Genomic DNA, 26190 nt, shown 5'->3' with positions numbered 1-26190 from the left:
TAGATACCACGGGCATGGTGTGAAACAAACTACGTGGAATCAATTACTCGAAGCTAGCAAACTCTTTCGTGTTAGTCAACTCTTGTCTTCTCTTGCCATTTGATTTTATTTATAAAAAAATATCTTTGTTACTTTCAAGATTCAACTTTTAGACAGACAAATCGCATTTCAGACACTCGTTTAATGTCTCACCGAAACCGAGACTGTTTCTGGCTCGTGCTAACGAAGATCTTCCGACCGGTTTCCTGAATTTTGAATACGTTGCAGTTCAAATTCGCTGCATTCGGCACACAGAAACGTTCCATACGTACGTGAATTTATAACAGAGTAATTACTGGTAGAAGAAAGGAAAAAAAGAAAAGAAATTATTTTTCGAATTTTGAGCTGAAAACCGAATCGGGAATAAACGAAAGAGAGTAAAAGATTCGAGGCCAGAGAGAGAGGAAATACATACATACAATGTACATACACGCAAATTCTTCATCGAGTAAATAGCGAAAAGTTCACGCCATTCAACTCACGTGACACTTTTTGACTTCTTTTTTCAACAAGATAATTCTCAAATGACCTCTTCTCAGATTCATCGTGACGCCGATTTTAATATCGTCGATTCGCGATTACTTGCGACAAAGGAAACGTAGAGAAAAAAAAGATATACGATCCGTTTCGTGTGTGAAATTTTTTATGGAACAGCGCGAAAGGCAGAGAGAGCACAGTCCATTAGGCACGTGTTCCAGAAATTCGTCGAAAGATCAAAAGGCCGATCTGGAGCGTAGAAAAATTAGCCGTCTCGCGCGCGAGAGAGACCGAGCGATATCTCTCGGCCACGAGAGAGAAAGAGAGAAAGCGAGAGAAGGCCGCGCTGGCGCGGCGCGACGTCGACGCAACAAAAGTAGCAGCGATGCGGCAGAATTTAAACAACGCGAGTCCTTCGCTTGCCAGGTGATCCTCAAATGGTCGATACCGGTGTCCTTATTATCATGGTCCGTCCTTAATTCAGAGTTGCGCCATTGCGGCGTGTACCTATGCATGTACTACCATCTACCTGCGAGCAAGAGCTCGCACACGTCGAAGGAGCGAGAGTCCTTCGATTATCCGGGCCGGAGGAGGTGAAAGAGCAAAGGTTCTTCTCCAATACGCGACAGAACGTCGCCACGACATTGGCGAATCGACAGACGCATGCGTCGTCGCTCGACGACTCGCTGCAATTTTGGAATCTTGTCAACAAACATCTCACTGCGCCCTTAACCCGTAAGCTGGACTGGCATCTCACACCTCCGCCACTGCACTTTTCCTCGAGCGGAGGCGCGGGCAGTCTCGTGTTTGCCCACGTTGATACGAGTCTGATCGAGAGATTTATCGATGCCCCGCGAAATATGCACACGCCCGCGCGAAAGAGATGAACGTTGTGTTCAAAGTGTCGTCGTCGCGTACAGTGGATACATTCCCGTGCAAAGTGATCTTTTTTTTCTAAGATCGCGATATCGAGAGTATCTGTGGTTTTGAAAGTTCGTTTAAAAAGAAAAAGTGTCTGCATAAATTTAAATTGCAACAATTGTACAGATTTGGCGGGGGGGAATTTGAATTTTTGATGAGCTGAGAACACACGCGTCCACACAGAATGGATGAGATAGAGGCTGAAACCGATGAATCGATCGCTGCAACGTTCTCGAGAAGGTAGAGCACGACTTGAATCGAATGAACGAATGAATGGTTTCACAAATCTGTTTCTTTCTGCATCCGTTTCACTCTGTGATCAGTATTGGCTTCCAACGAATCGACATCGTCCTCACTTACCCTCAAAAGATCTATTACAGCGGGCACCAGATCTCAGGAAACGTTCACTTGGATCTGGACCAGCCAACAAGTGCTCTAGGTAAGCTACTTCGAAAGCAGTCTAATTTAATTTCAAGGGAAGTCACGATCATTTGACAACTTTTGCGAAGCAGATGTTCTGAGTGAAATGTTTTCAACTACGCTTTAAATTAGTTAAATCAAATATTCGTGAGAAGAGAAAAAGAGAGAGGGGTTGATGCGCGAGAAGCGTATCGTAAGTAATCTCAACGGCACTGACTGTCAGATAAATTTGCCGGTGAACGGGGCAACTGTAGTTTTAAGTTTCGTTGGTTGTCTCTTTCGCTGGCACCGATATATCGAAAGTCGGGATTGCTCGATAGACAGGCAGAGGGTACGTTTCGCCGGAAGACATTCGATTGGCTCGTTGTAACAAGCCACGACTAACTTGATATTTATTCTCGCGAAGTTTGCCCCGTGCTGTCGCTTCGCAATCACAAAAATTTCTTCTCTGTTCTCCAGTCGAACGCGTGCCAAACGTGCCATCGATCGTGTTACGTAACGGGTGACCTAAGAGACTTCGGCTGCCTCTGTATACACGCCGCGTTCAGACGATGTACCGCGTGATTTTAGCGTTGAAGAAACAAAAAAGAAAAGTCTCTCCTACGTTAAAAGAAATGTATCGAACCGTATCTAATAAAATGTTCCTGAAATGCAGTCTTTGTCCTTCCAATGCCTCTTGCTCGCTTGTCAACAGTGTCTTACAGTTTTACAATTTTCACAATGCGTACAGGAATCAGGCTCAAGTGCAAGGGAGAGACTCAGGTGTACTTCACCGATCGATCGGCAGGAATCCGGCGTAAGTTTTCGGCGTTCGAGAATTATCTTCACGTGGAGACGTATCTCGTCGGCGGTGAGTAGACGAGAGTAGCGATAGCAATTGGTACACGAGAAACAGGATGTTGGATTAACAGATTCTCGTCACGAGTAGATGGCAAAGAAAAGTCTGTGATAACCGGAGGCGTCTACCCGTTTAGCCTAACGCTTCCGGAGAACTTGCCGTGCAGCTTCGAGGGTCGATATGGACGAGTACGGTACTCGATTAGGGCATTGTTGGACGTAACGACCATTTATCGGTTTTCCACCAATATTATTCCATTCACGGTGGCTCCCATTCTTGACCTTAATCGAGATCCTCTCGCTCCCGTGAGTAGAAAGCTAACAACCAATGGCGATATTGCTTTCGCAGTGTGATTTCATTCTTAAGGCGCAGCCGGCCAATTGCACGAATTTTCGAATTATTTCACTCGCTTTTGTGCTTACGTATGTATCAATGCGAGAGAACAGTCGACTTGAAATCGATTCTTTCAAAGGTATCGATCTTTGGTATGGAATTTTTTTCTTTTCAGTTGCCAATAAGTGTCAAACAGTCCAAGATGTACATCGGCCAAACGGAACCGCTCAGCATGTCCATGGAACTTCCGGTTCACGGTTACGTCCCTGGGCAAACTATACCGATTAAGATAGTCATGACGAATCCCACCACCGTTGTGGTCACGAAAATCAGAGTCGTTTGTAAAAAAGTAACCCAGCTTTTTCTACAATTGTTCTTAACGTGTTCCTTAAATTTTTTTATTTTCCTTCTCTCTTTTATTTTCTCCGTTTTGTGCTTTTGTTACGCCTTCCTAGGGTGAATGCTGCAATGCCGTTGTCTCTTTCTTCTTTTTTCATTTAATTTGTAATTATAATTGTGTTGTGGCTAATAGTGTTATCTTAGACTGGCAGCATTGGCACCGGAATTTAAATTTGATAGAATTTTATTTTTGGGAGCAGCAGCTTTCGACGCAGCGTATTGCAGTAAGAATATCTGGGTCACGCTTCTGACACCTGTATATTGCTTCTTAGATTTCTACTCTCCCATCGGTTATTCTAAACGATGCGTATTTTCTTAGGTGGTGACTTATCATTCGACGGAAAAGTCGCGTAAGCACAAAGAAATCGTAGTGGAAGTAGAACAGCCCGTTAACAAAGACACCGACACGTACGACGTCACGTTTGACGTACCTGCAGTACCACCCACCGGGATGATCCACTGCAACATCATCGACGTTCTATATACGCTTAAAGTGAGACTGTTTCAAATTTAATACCGCTTCGCCCGACTATAAAATCGCAAAGGGAACCTAATTTCCTTCATAATTTTGCGTTAAACAGTTTGATACTTTATTACCTAATTGCCATTTCTGTTATTCACAGAGGTAGTCTATCATTCACAGTTTAAGTTTAACAATTGCGAAGATAGTAAAAAGTACTACGTTTTATTATTTTTTTTTTCTTCTTCCTCCCTTCTCTTTTCCGACTTTATCTTTCTCATCGCCAAACAAGTTTCTAAGCACGAAGAATATTGTAATTTATCGTTGATAAAAACTGTGATTCTTCGTTTCAACTTTTTGTACCAGGGTGGAAAGATCAATCAAACGACGGGCTTAATTTGTCGTCAGTTTTCAAGATTAATTCGAGTCACCGGGTACCCAGTGAGAAGAAAGATTCGCGTTAAAATTAATCAAAGAGCTAAAAAAAAAAAAAAAAAAAAAAAAAAAAAAAGTAAAAAAAAAAAAAAAAAAAAAAAACGTAGCGTTGCAACGTGTATTTACTTGGCATCGGTAAACGTGGCAAACAAAGTACTTTCTTCTTTTTCCCTTTTTATCCGAAAGGTCGAGGCCTGCGTAGACGTGAGCGAGTGGTACTACAGAATGTTTCAGAAGAACTTGAAATTGCGGAAATATAGTAGTCGGCACGGTACCACTTCAAAATTACGAGACCCCGCAAAAAACAGTTGACGTGACGGAAGCTTTTTCATTTTATCCACCGTGTGCTATGGCCAGAAAAGAATACGCCAACGACACGCCGCCGTTGAAAAACCGAGAGAGAGAGGAAACTGCGAAACCAAGTTTGTCTTGTACGTACCGCCGCGTTACACAATATATATACATACATATGTATATATATGTGTATATATATATATATATATATATATATATATATATATATACATATATATATACAGCCGCTACATGTTAATTACCGGTATTTGCGGAAACTACCAGTCGACGACGGGTTTACATTATTCTCCCGTGTTCGAGAGTGTAAATATTCCTGGACAGCTAGAAACAGCTCCACTGTGCTATCCACCTTGTCTGTCGTAATTAAAAGTTTCGTCGAAATTCCGAGCGAACTTGTTTTTCACACATCGGATTACCACATCGGGATCGTTTATACGTTAAACGATCAATAGCCGTTAGATCAGCGCGTATGAAAGCTCGCTCGTTCAAATAATACTCTCTTTTTATTCCAATCAAATAAAACAGAATTCGACATCCATTGTCGTGGAAACGTCGCGAAATTTCCAAACAACGTGAGAAATAAAATTTTCTGTAAGATCGCAGGATCTCAATGTCGATAACGTTAACTTGCCCAAGTTCCAGCTTTGGGAAATAATTGCGATAAATCAGAGTTCGCGAAAGAGTAGATACAGCAAACCAAAGAGAAACAATGTCTTTTATCATCGACGCAAAGAAACGCAATTCAGTTTCCGCTAAAAGGAAATATTTACAATCGAGAATTGCGATTCTACTTGAGAAATTGTTACATTGCAGTTCCATTCATTATGCGCTGAAAACACCTCATTGCCAGGTTTATCTACCCAGGTCTATTTACCTGGGCACGTAACTCTGGCAACAATAGCAAAATTAACTCGCATGTTTCTTCCAACAGTGCCGCTCTACGAGAAAAGTCAAATATATCGATCCTCGAAACCGGACAAGGACGATCCTACGGGAGACGATGGCGACAGCGATGGAGAGGTCAAACCATACTCGCCTATGTATCGCGTGTACACCTTCACAAAATCGTCCCAAACGGAGGATCATTAGACGCGTGTTTAATTTTTTAATTAAGATAGATAGAGAGAGAGAGAGAGAGAGAGAGAGAGAGAAAGAGAGAGGAGCTGCTTAATTATTCATCAAAGATTTGATATTCGTTAGCGATGTCCGCAACGGATTATAAAAAGAAAAAAGAGAAAAAAAGAAGAAGAAAATTATGAAGACCGTCGTTGTAAATAAAAAGCAATCGTTCCTTCCAAATATTTCACGTCGTATTTTAACCCAGCGTGCTCAGAAATGTACGCGTAAATTTTACGTCCAATTTCCTGCTCTATCGATCGACCGGTTGCCTTCGATTCCTCCCTTTCGTTTCTTCTTCCGCACACGCGTTAAGGGAAGAGGAAAAATTATTAGAACGAAAGAACAAAAAATATTCTTGTTCCATAAATTGTTAGAACGAGAGAATGAGTAAGATATTGAAATCCGTTGGGACCAACCCGCGCAGCTAATTAAATTAAATTCGATAATCATGCGGTCAACTCCTGAGGAAAGTTATTCTATAATAATCGTTCGGACAGTTGGGCACCATCGAAGTTTGCGTGTATTACTTTAATGTACAATAAAAATACGTTTAGTTTCTTCGTTTTATATTTATATTTCCCTTTCCCGATAAAATAAGAACAATATCAAGTGGATTAATCAATAATATTAATCTTTCGGTAATTAAAAATAGTTTGTTATTTGTTATCAAAAAGATTCTAAATTACGAAGAAAATTCCAAGATTTTTAAATTCTAAAAATTCTAAAAATTCTAAAATTAAGATTTCCAATTTCTAAGAAATTCTAAATTAAATTGACGGAAATAAAATTGTGTTTCTGAAGAATAAGGTAAACGAGGAGAATTCTATATATAATGCATATTATACTAATATTAATAAGAAACGAGTTCATTCTAGGCAGGGAGAATTTAATCCAGGACTCACAATAGAAATCAATAAATTCCAATCAATAATAATATTCACAATGACAACTAAATTACTAGCGATAATGCAAAACTGAAACGTCCTTTCACGTCGAAAATTATTTCCGCAAAAAGGTCCAGAGTATTCTATCGGCTTTAACAGAATTGAAAAACCTGCGAATTCTCTCGCTTCTTCTTTTCATTAAACAAACATACGTGTGTATTTTTTCCTTTCATCCATACAGTATACGTACGTTTTAAGTAAACGTAAGGAGAGAACGTGCAGAAAATTACTGGAAATCGAAAGATGCAGTTGAAACGTCGTACGGAATTCATACCGATTATTAAACGGTAGCGGCTTGTCGTTTCGTAATCTTCTCAACATACATACATACATACATACATATGCACAGGCGGACGGTCTCGTTCACGTCGCACGCTTGAATTAATGACGTCGTTAATGTGTGATTCAACAATAACGCGCATCGATCGTTGTAGAAATGCAATTACAGAGAGTAGCGGTGGCGGAAGAGGTGGCGAGTAATCAGTATACAAGACCTGACGAATGAAACAAGAAAAACGCGTGCGAAAGATCGCATCTATTTGTTGCTTACACTTAATTGTGGAGTAAATAAAACTATAGTTGATACCGTAGTGGACCATGAATGTTGCAAGCACTTAATTTGCTTTTTTCTCTACAATTTTCTACTTGAGCATTCTTTTTCAACGAAAATTTAATTTGATCGATAATCTATTAAATTAAACGTGCACAAGAATGGGAACGATTTGAACTGAAAGGGGCTTAAAAAAAAGAAAAAAAGAAAAATTTAAAGATAGGATAAAAATCTAAGGTTAAATGGACCAGTCAGGTTTTGTTCTAATTTTCTCGGGAAAGTTAGAAAAAGAACGCTACAAGATTTGATGAAATCTTAATGTCGTTTTAGGTGTCCTAGTTCGGATGTTACTGAATTTTTCAATTTCGCGCGAAATCTAGATCAATATTTATCGAAACATATCCATTTATAACTCAAGTTGACTATCAAAATGCATTGCATGCAACTCAATGTGATAGAATTGCTTTATACTAGGACGCATTCGACAAGGTGTGTAACTCTATCACTTCTTGATTTTGAGGTTGGTAACAGGCAACGATGAAACTAGGAGAGTAGCTTTAACTTTGAGAGCTTTCGATATCGCAATGGTGGGTCTTTGATTACGGGCACCGTCTAGCAAATGCTTGCCGTCTTTCTCTCTTCTCCTTCGACCTACGTTGCATCCTCCTCCATCCACGATGTGTATATCTACTTTGAAAGACCACATCATAGGTGGCCAAGTCTGGAGGTTCGGCTTAATCACGGCCCTGCAGCACGAGGTTATCCTAATTTCGTAGTGATTAAACGTTCCTGGCTTGTAACATCGGCCAAAGAGACGCGAAATTCACGAAAATTGAAGTTTCTTGCAAACTAGCTAGCATTTCCTTTCAATTTTTCCCCAAGGTTAACTCGCAATCTCGTTATCAATGCCAATCCATTAAAATAACCCGTGTAACTCAAACTTCGGCTGAAAAATTCTCTCTTCTATACTTGCTAAATCAATTGAAAATACAAATCTTTTCTTTAGCTTTGATAGAATCGCTCTGTCCTTAGAAATTAAAATTCACCGTCATAATTTTCCAACGGTTATTAAGTAATTGGGCACGTGTGGCTCGAGTTACGATGGAGTTATTATATTCAACGACACGTCCGCTAGCTATAATTAATTTCCAATTAAAGTAAGGAGTTGCTGCAAGGCGGTCTTGAAAATTAATTTATAATTTAAAGCTGTTGAAAGTGTGGTCGAAAGAAATTGCATATTATTCGTGCCGGCTATTGAAAACTCTATATATTTAGGCAAACAAAGAAACGGGGAAGCTCGTTATACAGCGGCGAATCGATCTTCAGCGAGGTCAGGTCGCCTCGATATATTCTTACATCGAAAGCGTCACGGCGTTAGAGCGTGCATCTAATTAAAAGTTTCTACTATTTTTATAGAACTTTTAGATGTTACGACCGTCGACTATCGAGAGTAAGAGCTGGCCCCCCGCAAATAACTGTCGTTCACCTAGCATTCGGAATTTCTCGTGTAGTAACTGGAAAAATTCTTCCAGAAAATTTCACTTCTGCCCCAACTGCTCCAAATTAGACAGACTAAAGCCCAGTTTCGCGTTAATTAAAAGTCGATGAAAAAACTGCGAGAACTGAACTGAAAGCAAGAGCACGACCGAGTCAAATAATTTTCCATCGCAGGAAAAATTTATTCATCGAGTTTCACTCCCGAAAGTTCCAATTTCATTCGTACGTAATTTATACCAAAATTCTATAGCTACGAAACGTGTAATCCAACTTCGATACGAAAATACAGAGAAGCTAGTTCGATGTTTCGATTTCGATTTCGATTTCTTGGCGGACCATTTCTTCCAGGGCAAAATAATACGAAAAATTCGCAACGAAAAACGATTGAAGGCGAAATACCGTTGTTTGGAAAAATCGAAGGGTAATATTGTACTTTATGAGGCAAACAGGCAATATATCCACCCCCTACTTGGCTGCTTACTCTTTTCTCCGAGTCTGTAGACTCTGAAAATCGGGTTTGCAATACAATAAGAGCTTTCAAGGTAGCGTGCAATGTTGGCACTCGCTAACCGAACGATAAAGTTTCCTCTGAATTTCCCGCAGCGCCCCTGGCAGAAGACGAGTTTACGTGGATTTGCTCCAATCAGAGTTTGTTACGTATACACACACGCGGCAGATCGTTACCAATGAAAACACTTACGGCGACGATATTTTCCTTCGTACAGTGATACCCCGCACGTACATCATAAATGACGAATTAATAATAATAAACTAACGAATTCCTCAGTTATTCTACAATAATCACGAACAACTGTGTCATCGATTTGTTCCATATCGGATTCTACGTTATTATTTTACATTCACATCGATTCTTTACAGCATTCCACGATTGTCATTATTCAACGAGATTAAGAAATTACGTGAAATGCGATTTATGTTATAAATTTGTATTGATTCGAGAACTAAAAATAACAGATTCTATTGAAGCGTTTGTAGTATTAATTGATTAAAGATTTGCATCTATTCAAACGAAATCTACTTCTTTAGAGTCCAAAAATTGAAGTTTACAAGTTTTAGAAATCTATCGTGTATCTATCCTATGTCTGAGTTAATCAATTCCCAACAAATTATCGTTTATAAAATCAAGTGACATCAACACGAATTCAACCATAGCCAATTAAGAATTGTAAACTTTCTTTAAGTCGATCGATCATGGTTAGAACTGGAATCGCAAGTTGAAAGACTTAAAAAAAAAAAAAAAAAGAAGACTGAAGACGGAGATGGATTCGCCGTGCAATACTAGGCGAGAAAACATGTACAACCCTCACTCGAGGGCTTCCCTCTGAATTTCAATAGTCGATCCTCGGAGAATCACAAACGCCTCCGCGAAGACTAAGTACCGCGACCGACGTTTTCATTTTCCCCGGGGAGAGTCGTCTGTTCAGCGGTGAATTTAAATCCTGTTCAACCCTTCCACCCCTCCTCAAAGCGTCTTTTTATGCATAATTCTCTGAAGACGCATGAAAACGATACAGAGTTTACAGGCGCGTGATTAAAACGTCTGTACTGGCCTCACCGGCAGCGAATTACCAAGGTAAATCACTTTTGACCTTATTACCCTCGCATTTTCTATCCCGAAGAAGGAAGACGTTTCTATCGTTGGTTCGCTCTCATTCAATTCCTCGACCCGCTTGCGGATGCACCACCGTGGCTTTGAGAAAATCTTCAGATCGGTGCTTTGTTGCTTCTTTTCTTCAAGGTGAACCTCTACTTCAAAAGTGTTTCTAATGAACGCTAAATGCTGGTAAGATTTCCGCTTCCTGTATAACTTGAAAGTATTTTGTTATCTCAAATTAGCAATTGCTCCTGTAAGTTTATTTTCCATTTAATAAACCAAGTTCTTCCGTTCCGTTGTACTTGTTACAACGTTACGAGTCCATTTACTCGAAAAGACGAAGATTTAACCGAAAGGATATGGCAATGCACATTACCGTGCAGTTAAGTTAATGGAAATGTAAAGCTGCTGAATCACCCACGTGAAGAGTTGTCGACATGCAATATAATGACAGTAATAATCGCGTCGACGGAAGATCATACACTTGATTGTATATTGTACAGTACATCTCAAAGTCTTGGAACTATCAAGAGGATGATAAAGTCCTTACTACGCCTGATTCTAACTGCGGTAGCAAAACACATCCAAGTCAGATCGAGTCCTATTGTGAACCGGAGAATTTGAAATTCTGGTTCAACTCTTCCACTCAGTGAGACTGACCATGATGGGTCTTAGAATTTCAGAGTCATAAGCTCAAGATATAACAACTCAGTTGTTGGCTAGATGAGTTCTACGACTATTATTATAGATATTGGATTGCGAACTCTTGGATGAATGTTATTACACGGAATTTTATTATTTAAATGAAACCTATTCCGAATTTTTGATCCTTCATTATATTTCTCGACGCAAACTTTATACTTTGGAAATCTTTGAAAAACATCCAATTTATTTTGCCGTTTTATCTTGAGTTATTAGATTTCAGAGGGGAATTGTGGAATTGTTGGCTACAACACTTCCCGTACCTTTGTGAATCTCAGACATTTTGCAATCTTTATTCGTGGAACAGTCGAGCATTACCATCGATCGCTTCGCTAAAACCGTCATTGTGCCATGGCACCCATAGGTGGCTACATAAATCCGGGACTTATTGAGCCGCGTAGTTAAGTACGAGCGGTTAAAACAATTAGCTGCGCTCGACGCGGCTGCGCTAGCCCCGGTGTAAACAGCCCTCAGCAGTAATTCTGTTATCGGCGCTTGGCGAGCATTCATAGGCTTAACGGGGCTTATTTCCCTTTCTCCCTCTTCTGTCCACACACTCCTCTCTCTCTCTCTCTCTCTCTCTCTCTTTTTGGCCTGTTCATCTCTATCTTGTTACTGACTGAATTAGTAGCCAACTTTATCATGCCCAAAATGCATCAATTTGAATGACATTGGCGATGAAGTCAGTTTTCGGCGTCGCGCGTTGCGCGTCGCGCATCGCGGATAAACAGAATTTATATCTTCTCCATGATTCGCCGAAAATTGTGATAGACGTTTCGATAATACGTCGTCCTTTCTTCGTTCCTTTGTGTCCAGCTGCTGGACAATCTTGTTTCTGATGTTATTGACTGTCATGTTAGCATATATTTTGTCTGCACTTGTATATATGTATAGTGAGAAAGTAAATTTCACCTATCACGTCCTAATAACCTCGATTATATGATTTTACTATTAACAAATTAGAAAAATTCAATTATAGAATAACTATGAACGTTTTACTCACACAATATAGTACAGGGGGAAGAATAGAAGGTCACGTGTAATATTCTCGAATATTTCATTTCGCAAAACAATGATATCAATAAATTATTCGACTGAATTACGAATTCGTACGAATAAATGTTCCGTTTGTCATTCTATTCTACATATGTACTTTATGTTATTATTAGAATTCGTTTCACACCACCGCTATGAAAATAGGAGGACGATTATAAACCGATTCGGACAATGTGCTGCGGTGGACAAAAGGTGTTATGCAATTTCACACGTGATTGTCTATGCGAATGAATCCACGTGTGCGCAAACAGTCCAGAATGCCCTCAATATGTACAGATTCCTCTGTACACGCGTATTATCCGATAACTGAGCACTCTAGATAATCATTCCTCTAGACTCCATTCGGAACGAACGTGTACAATTTGTTTCTTTCACAGTACGTTATTACGTGATATCTGTACAATTCAATTCTTACTGCGACCTGTTGAGATAGATACGAACGAAAAGAATGCTGATAAAAATTTAGAGCATTTAAATAAAAATGAAGTTACTCCTGCGGATTGCAAAGGCTATTTTTTAATGGCGTTGAAATAGAGTGATTTGTGTCGACGTTAAAAGCTCACGTGAATTCAGAAAATTCGGGACGTTGCGACAGCAGTTGGAGAAATTAAAAGGCCACGATAAAAGGTTCGTCGACATTTTCAAATGTAGAACAGTAAAACAAAACGTGTGCCGCCGTAAAATATTTTTATCGCTAGACTACCTGCCCGATCATTTTCATCAATGCGACGTTTCCAACGGATGCGAGCGAAAATTACAGAGAATCGACTTTTTTTTATCGTTAAATCTACTACTGTTAAAAAAAAATATACAATGATTCGTGTTGGCTGTAGAATCGATTTTGCAACGGTTTGTTGCGAAATTTTCAACGCCGTTCGAGCTTTTTTTCATATCGAACGGGAACGGATAAGTCAGAAGTACAACCGGATACGAGAGAAGTTTCTTGACGGAGACATGACGAAGATATACTGAGAAAAGAGAATGGCGATAGCCATAGACAAAGATAACAATTTCCGTAGAGCTCTTCATTATAATGAGATTATACATAAGATATTTAATTTTAACACGGCATGTTGATTTCAAAGAATTTCATTTAGACAGATTCAAAGAACACATTTTAAAGTTCGTTATGTGAAGCTTACTAATCATATTAAGGTTAAAAGATTATTATACAATCTTTTACAATACAAATCTTTCACATTTTTTCCTGCACTTTATAAAAAATAACGCTACGTGCTAAGTTTGATAAAATGAATCAAACTATATAAAGTTTCGATTCGTTAAAAAAAAAATGTATCATTTTAGAATCGATCGAATATATGATAAAATAGTATTAAAAATACACTGTATATTTACATAGTATAGCAATAGTTATCTCAAAGATTGTAGTTGCTACTTTTTTATTAGACGCTCGTTTAAACTTTAATTCTTTAAAAAGTTGAGTCGCGATTATCCTTTCGTTTTCCAAAGGGCTGAAGTTTTTTGCATTCACTAGTGAGAATAGCTGTCAGTTTTTTTAAAATTCGGCAAAGTATAATATTCGATATTCATATATGAGTGAAGAAACTGCTGACTATACGATCCGTACGAGCTTTTTCAATCCCATAGATATCCCTCCATTTCCTTCTTTCTTCTTCTCTCGTTTCACTAGTACGAAATATGTTCACGGATCATCGGTTTGATTTTTCATGAAAATATTACCCCGTACCCTTGCTTCGTTGCCTTACTAAAACTTTTCTATTCAATTTCTCAGAATTCGTGGATAGTTTTTTGTTAAGAATACATAGTAGTGTACTCCGAAATATTTTTCAATAAATAAAAAAGATAGAATTGCAAAGATAGATAAAAAAGGAATGAGACATTTTATAAATTGATGTTGAATCTCGACTCAATTATAGAATTAAGTTTCAATATCACCTTGTAAAAAAATATTCAGCTTAGTTTACTTTTTAGAAGCCAATAATTATAACATCTAAATGATTCGAAATTTTACATAATTATCTTTGATATATGTTCGTCAATAAAAATGGTGACATAACAATATTATTTAGAGTTGAATAGGTTTCTAAAGGTTTCAGTAAAAGAAAATTCTTAAGAAAAAGAGAACCATAAACGAACGATCGTTTAAAATTGAACAATTTATGTTCCTGCCGTCTCTGAACTCAAACAGACAGAGTGCAAGAGGTAAACGCGATTGTAGAATCATTCATGCGTTAAAAGATATAACGACATAGAGAATAAAGGCACAACACTCGCAGGAATCTAACCGATGATAATACTTAGCTACTCACCCTTGCACTCCCTCCTTCCTCGCTAGTAATTGATTCCTCTGGGTCTCGATATCTGTTGAAATCAGGATTCATCTCGGGAATAACCAAGAAATTCCACGCAGGAACTTCTACCACCGTTCGTAATACTTGGAAATTTCAGTTAATTTCGGAAAATTGCGCCAAACGTCGATCAGTTAATCGATTAATTCTGAAATGTTTTAAATAGAAATAATTAGATGTTTTATAATTGATAGACGTATTTATTAATCATAGAAATTTCGCTTAATTATTCGATTTATTTAGAATGATTTATAAAAGCATGTGAGATAATGATCTCTTCAAATTTTGGAATTATGTAATAAAAAGTTCAATTTATAAATAAACTAGTTATTAATGAAAGAAGCTGTTCCAAATATTTCAATATACTTTTTTAAAAAGTGTACCATAATAGAATGTAGAAGAAGAAAAATCTATGCGAAAGATAGGTACTTTATAAGCTACGTATATATATTGTTCTATATATGGATATAATAAGACTGAAAGTTGAAAGTAATTACAAGAATACTCTGTAAGACAAGAATAATTGGCATATACGGAATGACATTTCAGGAAGTTGCTACTTCCTTATCTATGAAACAAATCATTTGTGTGGGAAGTTCGTCCTCCCAAGTTATCTATTTTTTTTCTTGTCCCTAACCAACTGTCGATATTCTCAAAACGTTAATAATTATTGAAGATATTTTTTGAATCTGTCTGATGGATATATTTAAATCCACAAATAAGGAAACCGATATACGACACCATACCAACGGTCAGAAAATTAACTTACTAGTCGTTCGAAATGGCCGAAATTCCAATTATTCTTGCAATTCATATATTTGTTCTTTTGTCTATTCATTTTTCTCTTTTAACAAATGTTTTATAAAGTAACTACATAGTTATTTAAATTTACAGACACTCGAATCATTAAAAATAATAAAGTGAAAAATATATTACTTCCTATAAAAATTCAAATGAAATTAACCTATTTTATGCGGAGAAATTTATTCTTGGCACTCTAATTGCACAGTAATGCGGAAGAGTCTACTTTTCTTAATTTAAAAAAAAATATGTTGAACATGTAAATTATTCTTAAAATAAATATAAAAATACATAAATACATAAATCACTCTTTACATTCTTTTTTAAAAGATCTTTTACTTGACATTAATTAGTTGACATTAATTAATTGACATAATATGAATAAAAATTCTAATAAATAAACGCTACTTCAAAGTGGACGAGTCCATTTTTAACACAATTGACATAGAAGTGAAAATAAAGTGGAAAGTTCCACTTACAAGTTTTCAAAGAAATGCGCAAAATATGATCAAAATGTATACTTTATATTAAAGAATTCGGTTCTTATGCTTACCAAGAATGCTGTTGAAGTTTCTTATTCACAATTTTTATCAAAGATACCAATTTTTTAATAAATAAATATAGAGCACGTTACACCTGCACACAAGCTGTTTCCCGCCTGAGTTAACCGGAAGCCATCTAGCGGAGAAATAGAAAACTAACCAAAGAAATGTCGCTCTGATTGGTCGAATTCGAACCACAGGAAAAGTGGTTGTTACGTGCTCAACGTACAATGTCAACGGCTGTGTGGCGCGATGCTACGTGTTTTGATCAAAGAAATAATTTTTAGTTTAGGAAGAATTGATAATAGAAATGCATTTCAAACGTGTTACTCAAGTTCGAATGAATTAATATTTGTAACGATACAAGTGTTGTAAAATTCGAACAGTTGATAGGAAATCATCGTGAATCCATTTGTGTGGTTTGGATACATGTCAAGATACATATTTCTGAAAAGTTCTACGTCAATTTAAAGATGAGTACATCATTATCGTTGCTGGCGAGCCACGATGAAGTGGTTCGATGTATGAATGTACATTTGAACGGAGCTTGCGAAGAAGGTTCGAATTTCATGTATTTATTCAATGTCTTACTCTATTACAAACATTTTAAAAAAGTACACGTGTCTAAACTTTAGTATATTTTCTGTGCTCTACATTTTTTTGACATTTCTTGCATTCTTTTGTGCAATAATTTAATAATAAAAGTATATCTATAAATGCATGTAATATAAATTGTTATTTCATTTCTTTAATGTAATTTTATGTTAATTTAATATATCATTTAATATTACATATATATCTATGTAAATATGTATACATAACTATTTTAATCCTAACATTAAATTGATTATTTTTAGAATTTTTAAAATTTGCTATAAATCAAGAGGAAATGAGACAGAAATGGTTAGCATCTGTACAAGAGTGTCAACGTCTTCATTCAGCTTTAGAAAAAGCTCATCAAGAAGCAGCTGATTTAGATAGAAAATTAAGTCATGCTAGAAGACTTCTAGATGAAGAGAAAAGAAGGAGACGTACTGTTGAAGAACAAAGGAATTCATTGGTAAATATTATATTTTTGTGACCAAATATGTAACAATGTATTTTTATTACTTGTATGCTTGTAGGAAAGGCAAATTGCTTTGGCTAGAGATCTTTTATTTAATGATGGAGGAAGAAATTTAAATGATGAAACTCGTGAAAAATTGCAATTTTTAAATAATACTACATTAAATGGTCGTTATAGTAAAATACATACTAAGGATATACATCAAAATGACAAGTGAGTTTCTGATTATAAAGAATGATATTTAAAAAAGCATTAATTAATTTATTACTTCCAGATTGAATACTATAGCGGAGCTGGACTCCACTGGTTCCATTTTAAGTGACTTAAGTTGCTTTTCAAAGTCAGAAGATGATTTAGATGTTAGTGCAATGACTCAACAACAAAAACAAAAGAAATGCGAATGGAAAGAACACAGACCAAGTGGCGAATATTCCACAAAGAAGCGACGTAGTACAGTACGAAAATCTACAGAATTAAATTCATCTGATAGAATAGTAGCTACAACTACAGTAATGATGCCAAAAGATGGCAACATCACTGCATCTTCTGTAATTGAAGCTATACCAGGGGATGAGAATATAGATCCACAAGGACCTTTACATAATTCGCATAAAAGACGGAAAAGTGGCAATCGTAGTAAATCAAAGTTAACTTCTGTTGATACAAATGAAATTCAAATTGATACTGCTGTAAGTTATTTTTTGTTTAAATTAGATATTTTTCATATCTGTAATTTCAATTAAATTAAAAAAATTGAAATTCTACTATAGCCTTCTGCACCAAAAATTGAAGCTCTTACATCAGGATCAGATTCTGAAGGTGTTTTTAAACCTAGCCCAAACATAGGTGGATATACTTTAAATACAAAATCAACTAGAGGACATAACTTTATAGCAAAAACTGTAATTAAACCAGAAGTTTGTACACCATGTGACAAGAGGTAAAATATTTTGAAAGTTTTATTTAATATTGTAGATATACATGTAATTAACATTTCAGAATTCGATTTGGGAAAGTAGCTTTGAAATGTAAAGACTGTAGAGCTACAGCTCATACGGAATGTAAAGACTTGGTTCCATTACCATGTGTACCCACTGGAAATACGCCTACATTACGTGGAACATCAGTAAGTGTTTGAAATCTGAAATATCTACAATAAAAAATTATGACAATCTATTTTTAGGGGACAATAGCAGATTATACACCCATGGTTCCACCAATGGTACCATCATTAGTTGTTCATTGTATCAATGAAATAGAATTGAGAGGAATGAGTGAACAAGGATTGTATAGAGTAAATGGTGGTTTAACAGAGGTGAAATGTTTGAAAGAGAAATTCCTTAAAGGCAAAGGTGCTCCTAATCTGTCTGATGTTGATATACCTACCATATGTTCTACCCTTAAAGATTTCCTTAGGTAAGTTAATTAAAATATTTTGTTTAACAGAAGCGAAATAATTTATTTAATTTTTTTCCGTATTTCTAGATCGTTGCGAGAGCCGTTAATCACTGTTGGATTATGGGCTGACTTCGTTCGCGCAACTAATATTACTGATAAACAAGATGCAGATGCTGCTTTATACCAAGCAATTTCAGAATTACCTCAACCTAACAGAGATACACTTGCCTTTCTAATCTTGCATTTACAAAGAGTATCAAGTAGTCCAGAATGTAAAATGCCAATAAGTAATTTAGCTAAAGTTTTTGGACCTACTTTAGTGGGCTATAGTTGCCAGAAACCATCACCCACTTCTCTTCTTTCTGAGACAAGTAATCAAGTTGCTGTAAGTATATTATAAATAAAAAATTGAAAGACTAAATAATATTTATTTGATTTTAACTTTTATTTTTATAGATAGTGGAAAGTTTGTTAAAAATTCCTTCAGATTATTGGGCAAATTTCGTTAATCCTGAAAATCTAAATAATATTGGTATTCATAATCCTGAAAATCTAAATAATATTGGTATTCATAAACCCAGAGAATTACAACATACACCATCTCAAGAATCTCTACTTAAACGTAGTATTTCCCGTGGCTTCTTTAATACTCCACTTACTTCTAGGTTTGTATCTTACTCTGTATCTTTTTCATTTTAACTTAATTATTCATATTTAAATATTGTTGCAGTCGGACATTTATGAGAAAAAATAAGAAATACTTCGCATCTCCCTCTAGGGTAGCTTTCTAACAAAGATAGGTACGTAGTTATACTTACATCAAGGTACAAATAATTTCTTAATAATTGTTAATTATAATAACGTAAATAATTAATATTTTTCAATATGTAACGTGACTTTTCTATATTATGTTTAAAATTTTATAATATTTTGATATAAAATATATTTTTATGATACGGAATAATATTAGGACATTAGAAATACAATATCGAAGATTTGTAAATGTTAATTATTTATTACGTCAAATACTCTTTATGATGATTTTGAATATGTAAGTATATGCTCTAATATTAATCTAATCCCAATATTTTTCGAAAATAGAACTAAAATATAAATAAATTAAATTAAATTTGACAGTTTTGTTAGTATAATAATAATATTTTTAAAAATGTTCAGTTCAGTAAAAACACAAATTATTTTATATCAATATGGTTTCATTTTCTTTTTCTTGTAAGTGTATAAATGTTAGTAACAAAAATTATAAATTTAGCAATAGATGTCTTATGCAAACTAAATAAGCTTGAAACAAACATTGCTTTTGAATCCATTTACATTATTTTTTAAGCATCAAAATATATCTTTAATTTTGTACATACTTTCATTACTGCAATAATAATCATATCACAAGTACATGTTGCATTTAATTTAAAAGGATTTCTTACCCGTTTAAATCGAAATACTTATCTCAATGATAGCAAAATTAAATTTTCTAAATACTATTATTAAAATACGATCTTATAAAATAATATTTACGTTGTTGATCCTTCAGGTTGTCTTCGTACATGATTTTTCTTTTATCTCCCAACAAGATTCCCAAAACTGCTTCAATCTATTGTCTCCATTTGAACAAAAATGCTTAAAGTCTTGTATAAGCTTTTTCTGAAATAATTCATCGCCAGCTAATGTAGATGATGATTTCCATTTTCGACTAAGCATGTGATTCCATGACCAAAGGAAACCAATCTAGACAAATAAAAATTCATTTTTCTATCTACTTATTTCTTAAAGGAATCGTAGATACTTACTCTTTTATCTTTGCTGTAATCATCTTTGTTTTTCCCGCTAACATGTCTCGTAATGTAAGCTTCATGAGGACTAGGTTGATCAGAATTAATTGTATATCCTTTCTGTCCAACGTTTCGTCTCACGATGTTAGTAGCAGTTCGAGGACGTGATCTTATATTTGTTGTAGAAGGAATTAATATAAATGCATTGCCAGTCATATGAACATATTGGTGATCATTTTCAGTACTTTCCATTAGGCATGGAACAAAGCCAAATCTTTGTACAATTGTCTCTTGGAAAAGAAAAAGTCTTCGTACATAAGTTTCTTCTCGAAATTCTAAAATCAAACCGTTGATTAATTTCTTCGGTATTTCATCCTATACAGCACTTTAATTCATATTAATATAGACAACAAACCTTCAAAAAGATGTCGTTTATTCGCCATAAGACATTCTGTATTCAATGGTATAAAAATAGGTCCTCTTAAAGGATCACTTTTCAAAGTGAATGGTAATGCTAGCAAATCATTGGGAATAGGAACCATTTGAATTCCGCACATTTGAGCTTTACGTTGCCACACAAATATCTTTCCAAAATGAAATCAAGACATAATAGTTATATTTTAAAGAATTTGGCTCAAATTATCAAAAAGGTATACTTACCAGATCAGCAACTATACTACCAGATGATGCAACCCATTGCACTACTAATTCGTAAGAGTAATCTACTTTGTACATAGATTGATATCTTAAATGTCCCCATTCAATTCTATCGCTTCTATTGTTTATATCTATATCTAAATGCGTATGTTTATATGGTGGAACTGAAAAATAAAACGAATTAATAAAACTAAAAAAAAAAAATACATAAATAGTAGAAGTAACAGTATCATATATATCAAAAATTACCTTGCCACTCTCTATCATTCACAATATCTGATATGTCTAAATCATCTTTAAGAAATGGCGCTACATTTGATTCGTCTACAGTATCGCAGCTAGATATAGTCATTGGAGATAATGATCCTGGCAAAGAAGGTTCGCACCAACCTTTAGGGGTTTTTATTTCAACTTCTACCCATTCATTTTCAAAACTTTGTAAATCACCCAGGGGCGAAAAATAATCTCCAGCTTTTAAAGATATAAAAAATTGTATAAAAAATAAGTAACAAGTTGATATATAATCAATAAAAAATTTCTACTTACCTCTTTGATTTTCTTTATCTTGTACTATATGATATAAATAAAATCCTAGAATAAATGGTTTAGAAAAATCTCCAGAAGCATGGCAAATGAGCTTGTCTTGTATCATACCCTACATGAAAATTATGGAAAAAAAAAAATAAAATCAATAACTTTAATGCATACTAGAATAAAATTATTCTTACATTCATGATATTAATGGCATTCTCCACTGTTACTCCTCCTTCTATGTGATTATTTAACCATTGTACTGCATCTGCACTAACAAATGTTTGGCTTGGAAGAGATGGATGTTGTGTAAGGAATCCCACACCATTTTGTGGATGTTTCATTGTCTCCAGAATTTCGTTATTTGATGCAGTGTTTTTTAATTTCATCAATTCCATGTTTGTACTGGTAATTAAAATATTAATATAATAGTGTTTGTATATGTGTGATATAACTCGACATTTAGTTTACCTATCTTCGTTAGAATCAAAATGATCTTGCTGTTGGTCAAGTGAAAGAGGTAGCACAGCCTCACTGGCGGGTGAGATTCGACCCCTATCCATCACTTTGGAACCGGATCTAACAAAGACAAATGAAACTAATAATCACATAGCTTATATTGTGATAGTAATGCATGACAAAAAAACACAGAGCAATTAAAAAAATTAAGCAATGTCTAAGATTGCAATGTGGAAAGCAATAAAATTTATTTACATATGCATAATATCATTCGTTTTCTTTTTCAAATAAAAATATAAGGCAAAATATCTTTAAATAATATACATAGAGAAAGATAAAAACTTATTTTAATATTTAAATATAAATAAATGAAATATACATATTAAGATAACACATCATCATCAATGATAAATATTTATATTAAAAAATAAATTGAAAAAAAATTTAAGAGAATAAAACACCAACCTGTTTGGCACGTGGCGAGGAGTGTCGAGGCACGTGCGGGCAGTCGCAGCGGTATTCACTACATGCCTCTCCTGTACAGAGAACCCCGTCACTCCCTCACTCACTACCAATGTTTTCTACCATACAGAGTATTTGTACAATTATAATTACATTTCTGAAAATTCTTTGTAACATTTTACAACGTTAGATATGAAATAAATAGTACAAATGCTCTGTGTCTCAGTTTTACTAAATGATGAAAAGAATGAAAGCAGCTGAAAAGTATAGAATGAGCAATATATACAAAGATTGTTCTCAAACATTTACAAATACAGTCCCTTTCTATTTCAAGTACACCCTTCACAGAAATAGGATAAAGGAATATTTATCACCAGAGAAGAAGCATGTAACAGTTTTAAGCAAATTGCAAAATATCAATTGAATAATTTGGAGTTTCTAAGCATGCCCATAAATCTTTACTATTTTATTGTTTTATAAAACATGCAAATGTATAATTTGTCGGTAATTATGCGTAATATTGGTCATTCAAAAATATCCTTATAAAACTTGAAATTGCAGAAATTTTTCATTTTCGTTTTTTAACATATAATGAACTTTGTCTTATTATGAGAAATATTGAACTATATAGAATAAATCAATAATTATATAAAGAATAAATTTATAATTCCTGTAAAAACATAAAAACAATTGAATTTTTAATTTTTTTCAATCGTAATAATTATTCATGTCTTGCATTAAAACAATATATTTGATAATTAAAGATGCAGCATAAGAGCAAACAAGCAAAGTAAAAAAACACCACACATAAAATTTCAATGGATCTTATTGTAAGATAAATAGGTTGCAATCTATACCATTACACTTGCAAAAGCAACAAACAACAATCATCAATCTAAGCTTGTTCAAACCTTGGTCTCGGTTTCTCTGGTAGACGATTGCTTCCGAGTCGCTCCCTGAAGGGAGAATTGCCGACTAGATTGGTCTGAAAAGCATGATGAAGAGTATGGGTAACTGTAAATGTATGAATGAACTCATGATCATGAAGAAGTATATCACTGGTTTGTTTAACTGTAATGCATTGTTAATATCGTATTTAGAGAGCATTATTACATCGATGAAAAGAAAAGAAGATAAATAAAATATCAGCGTTTTGCATTACACAAAAGCTTGCTAAAAATTATGTGCGCATTCAAGGCAAATATCAAGCATAATTGCATTCATCGTATAATACGTTGTGTAAGCTGTCTGAACATCATAACTAATTTTTCATTAGAACTGAACATGACTAAAGAATCGGAAATAACTAATATATATAAAGATTAAAAAATAGAACATCAACATTTCATGGGTGTCCCTTATTGCCTGGCAATATATTCTGAAATTGATGGATAGACATGATAATGACTTCATTGACACCTGGATCAGCGTACAGGATATACCTGGTTAGTGAGGACAATCAGGCTCGTGCTGTGCCTGCGTCTGGTCAAGTGAGAGGCAGGATCTCTCTGAGAAACACCACTTAGAGCTGATGAATTCTGAAACATATCATGCTAAATACCCTCTCCTACTGATCTATTTCACGTATATCTCTCATGTAATTGTGTAATTTCGACATTGACACCCGCTAGCTGCAAGTTCAGAGACTGTTATTTAAAAATAAAATATTTCCATATTTGAGTAAGTTATAGCCATTGTAAGTAATTTATTGAGTGCCAAATAAGCTTGTAAAATACGTGCTCTTTTTTTAAAACTTAATCTGTATGTTACTATTTGTTACATTCTACGTATCTAGTACACCATTAAGAAACACACTATAAATTACAATGGCACTGATTAAAAATCTTGCAAAACAAAAATTACGACATAAATAAAACTTATGATTTTGATATCAAAGGAAATAATAAATATTCTAAACTAACAGAAGCACCGAAATAAATTGCATTACTGAAACGTTGTACATCAGGCATGCGACATTCAATTCTATAGTGCAAAAATACAGCGCAATGTAGTATAATATGAATCGTTAAAACAAAATCATATAATATCCATTTAAAAAAAAGAAAAAGAGAAAGTAATAGAAAAACCTCTTTCAATTGAATTTTACTCAATATTTCCTTCTCAATAATATTAACCCACTAAAAAAGTTCATTTTATATTTCACAATTACTATAAATTGAATTATATTATAAAATTTTTATATAAAAATTACCCAATTTTTATTCGGATTCGGGCGTCGTATTTTATTTGGCCACAGTTCGATGAACCGTAAAAATCCATCCAAAAGACAAACTTGTTCAGAAGTAGTAAGAGGAGTATATATATCACATCTTGATGATCCCTCTAAAAACTTTCGAGTCGCTGAATTGTGTAAAGGAAGTAAAAACACGCGAAATCTCCAGTATTTAAGTGCCTAGAAATTATTAATGATCTCAAAAAATGTATATGATATAATGAATAATATATGATATAAATCTTACCTCTACTAAAGCAAAATCAGTATGGCCCCTAGTACAAATATAATGATCTAAGTAATTCCAATTGTAATTTTCAAGTTTCTCTGTTGTAAAAGATACCCATGATATTTCGTATGTATCGTGATGAGGTGCATGAAATCGATAAAGATAATGAATATTGAATGGTGGATAAGGATGCCTATAAAAATATATCAAAATATTGTTTTTTATTTCTTAATAATTGATATAGAAATATAAATATAATTATAAAGAAATTTCTCACCTTGGCCGATATCTTGTTACTGTTATACAATTATCGAATAAAGATATTTTGTGAAATATTCTGCCAATACTTAGTAAATATTCCTCTTTAGGTTCAGATTCTGTTTGACGTCCACGCATTACAGAACTTATTGCAGGGACAGCACTACTACCAGGTGTATTGCTTTGATTTTTATTATTTTGTGGTAAAATAATTAATTGAAAACCCTTAAGAAAAAATTGAACAATTATATGAATTCTGTAGATACAGATAAAAAGAATAAAAATTATACTTGATAGAAACATGATTAATAGAGTACCTGTGCTAATCGTTGGAATACAAGCTCCTTAAATACTTCGGCAGTTGTTAAAGGCTTTTTATATATTGCTCGTTGTTGAGCAAAATCTGTGTTAACATCATCAGGTAAAAGATTATAATCTGACACAACGTAATCGTTTTGTAAACTTCTTTTATCAGGAAAATAATCTGTGGTAATCGGCAAACATGCTGGGATTGTCAATGATTTCCAGTCAACGCCTAAAAAATAAGAAGTAGAATATATATGAAAAGTACAATCTACATTTAAAACTACTTTAAATAAATAAGTAATCTATTTAATATATAATGTTAATTTCGTATCTATATAAAAACTAATTTAAATATTTGTAGCAGTTAATACAAAGTAGTATATAGAAGAAATTTTCACAAAACTTGTACAGTGCAAGTACATATTAAATACTCTATGTAACCAAGATAGTGATCATATTAGTGTAATAATATGTATTACCAAAGTGACTATGACTAAATACTAAAGCATGCAATACTAGATCTATTATTTGTAATGTAATTTAATGAATTCTCAAAGCATAACAAATTACGTTTATGAAAATAATACTGGAGAAAGTAAGTACGTATTGATATACAAATAAATTATATGGATAATAATTGCATAAAAAAGAAAATAATTTGATAATTTGTATAAAATCAAATATTACCAAAATCTATCAAATAATATATGCTACTTCTTATTAACATAAGTAAATATGGTGATTAAAGCAAGATGACAGAGTGAAGGATTATGAAGAATGAGAGAATGTTTGAAGAATATATGAACCATAAATATATTAAATTATAATATACAGGCGTTTCGTAACTTGTGGGTCCCACTTTGGGAGCTGATTGTACGCCTGAAAATAATGAAAAAAGTTCATATAAATATATGTCCTCCTTGTCTTCGTTTATGAGATATAATGAATTTTCTGTTTTAATTACTTTTACAAAAGATGCTCGAAATGACCACCTTGCATTTGAAGACAAGC

General features: G+C 34.4%; 3 protein-coding genes across 15 annotated transcripts in view; 2 read left to right on the top strand and 1 right to left on the bottom strand.

The window, feature by feature from the left end:
- Positions 1 to 1170: 1170 nt before the first annotated feature.
- LOC122527018 (arrestin domain-containing protein 17-like) lies at positions 1171 to 6269 on the top strand. The gene is given in 9 exon segments (XM_043650796.1): positions 1171 to 1677; positions 1761 to 1876; positions 2588 to 2707; positions 2786 to 3000; positions 3204 to 3377; positions 3747 to 3920; positions 4509 to 4573; positions 4575 to 4753; positions 5569 to 6269. Coding segments are annotated over 9 exon segments (1257 nt in total). The 5' UTR covers positions 1171 to 1621; the 3' UTR covers positions 5727 to 6269.
- A 9744-nt stretch (positions 6270 to 16013) lies between these two features.
- Positions 16014 to 21121, top strand: LOC122527013 (rac GTPase-activating protein 1). Of its 3 annotated transcripts, none has more exons than XM_043650778.1 (11): positions 16014 to 16351; positions 16651 to 16853; positions 16918 to 17072; positions 17134 to 17548; positions 17630 to 17799; positions 17859 to 17985; positions 18043 to 18275; positions 18345 to 18642; positions 18714 to 18922; positions 18988 to 19057; positions 21003 to 21121. In XM_043650778.1, exons 1-10 carry the CDS (start codon positions 16267 to 16269, stop codon positions 19046 to 19048), a joined length of 1956 nt encoding a protein of 651 aa, XP_043506713.1. In that variant the 5' UTR covers positions 16014 to 16266; the 3' UTR covers positions 19049 to 19057; positions 21003 to 21121. The 3 variants fall into 3 exon arrangements, with proteins under 3 accessions (XP_043506713.1, XP_043506714.1, XP_043506712.1); XM_043650779.1 differs by lacking the exon at positions 21003 to 21121 and having other exon boundaries at positions 18714 to 18789; positions 18823 to 18922; positions 18988 to 19148; XM_043650777.1 differs by lacking the exon at positions 21003 to 21121 and having other exon boundaries at positions 18988 to 19148.
- Positions 19617 to 26190, bottom strand: part of LOC122527010 (GATOR complex protein Iml1) — an 11302-nt gene continuing 4728 nt past the window's right edge. For 5 of the 11 annotated variants that reach the window (XM_043650762.1, XM_043650765.1, XM_043650764.1 and 2 more), the window contains 14 exons: positions 25191 to 25408; positions 24893 to 25098; positions 24634 to 24808; positions 24366 to 24566; positions 23596 to 23691; positions 22157 to 22272; positions 21704 to 21811; positions 21430 to 21637; positions 21248 to 21356; positions 20951 to 21172; positions 20705 to 20865; positions 20460 to 20628; positions 20063 to 20379; positions 19617 to 20000 (listed from right to left, as the gene is read on the bottom strand). In XM_043650762.1, the coding sequence (XP_043506697.1) occupies positions 19803 to 20000; positions 20063 to 20379; positions 20460 to 20628; positions 20705 to 20865; positions 20951 to 21172; positions 21248 to 21356; positions 21430 to 21637; positions 21704 to 21811; positions 22157 to 22272; positions 23596 to 23691; positions 24366 to 24566; positions 24634 to 24808; positions 24893 to 25098; positions 25191 to 25408 (2504 nt within the window). In that variant the 3' untranslated portion in view covers positions 19617 to 19802. Of the gene's footprint in view, positions 20001 to 20062; positions 20380 to 20459; positions 20629 to 20704; positions 20866 to 20950; positions 21173 to 21247; positions 21357 to 21429; positions 21638 to 21703; positions 21812 to 22156; positions 22273 to 23064; positions 23139 to 23595; positions 23692 to 24365; positions 24567 to 24633; positions 24809 to 24892; positions 25099 to 25190; positions 25409 to 26190 lie in introns of all 11 variants that reach the window. The other 6 variants (XM_043650767.1, XM_043650768.1, XM_043650769.1 and 3 more) reach the window with 5 other exon arrangements.

Source organism: Frieseomelitta varia, unplaced genomic scaffold (genome assembly GCF_011392965.1).
Source record: "Frieseomelitta varia isolate USP_RPSP 00005682 unplaced genomic scaffold, Fvar_1.2 scaffold_207, whole genome shotgun sequence".
Taxonomy (NCBI): domain Eukaryota; kingdom Metazoa; phylum Arthropoda; class Insecta; order Hymenoptera; family Apidae; genus Frieseomelitta; species Frieseomelitta varia.
This window is presented reverse-complemented; position numbering and strand designations above follow the sequence as displayed.

Bases quoted from the DNA above. Each gene is read 5' to 3' on its own strand.
- LOC122527013 (XM_043650778.1), top strand. From the start codon at position 16,267: ATGAGTACATCATTATCGTTGCTGGCGAGCCACGATGAAGTGGTTCGA. The intron at 16,352-16,650 runs GTTCGAATTTCA...GATTATTTTTAG, and splicing joins GAACGGAGCTTGCGAAGAAG to AATTTTTAAAATTTGCTATA. The intron at 18,276-18,344 runs GTAAGTTAATTA...CCGTATTTCTAG, and splicing joins ACCCTTAAAGATTTCCTTAG to ATCGTTGCGAGAGCCGTTAA.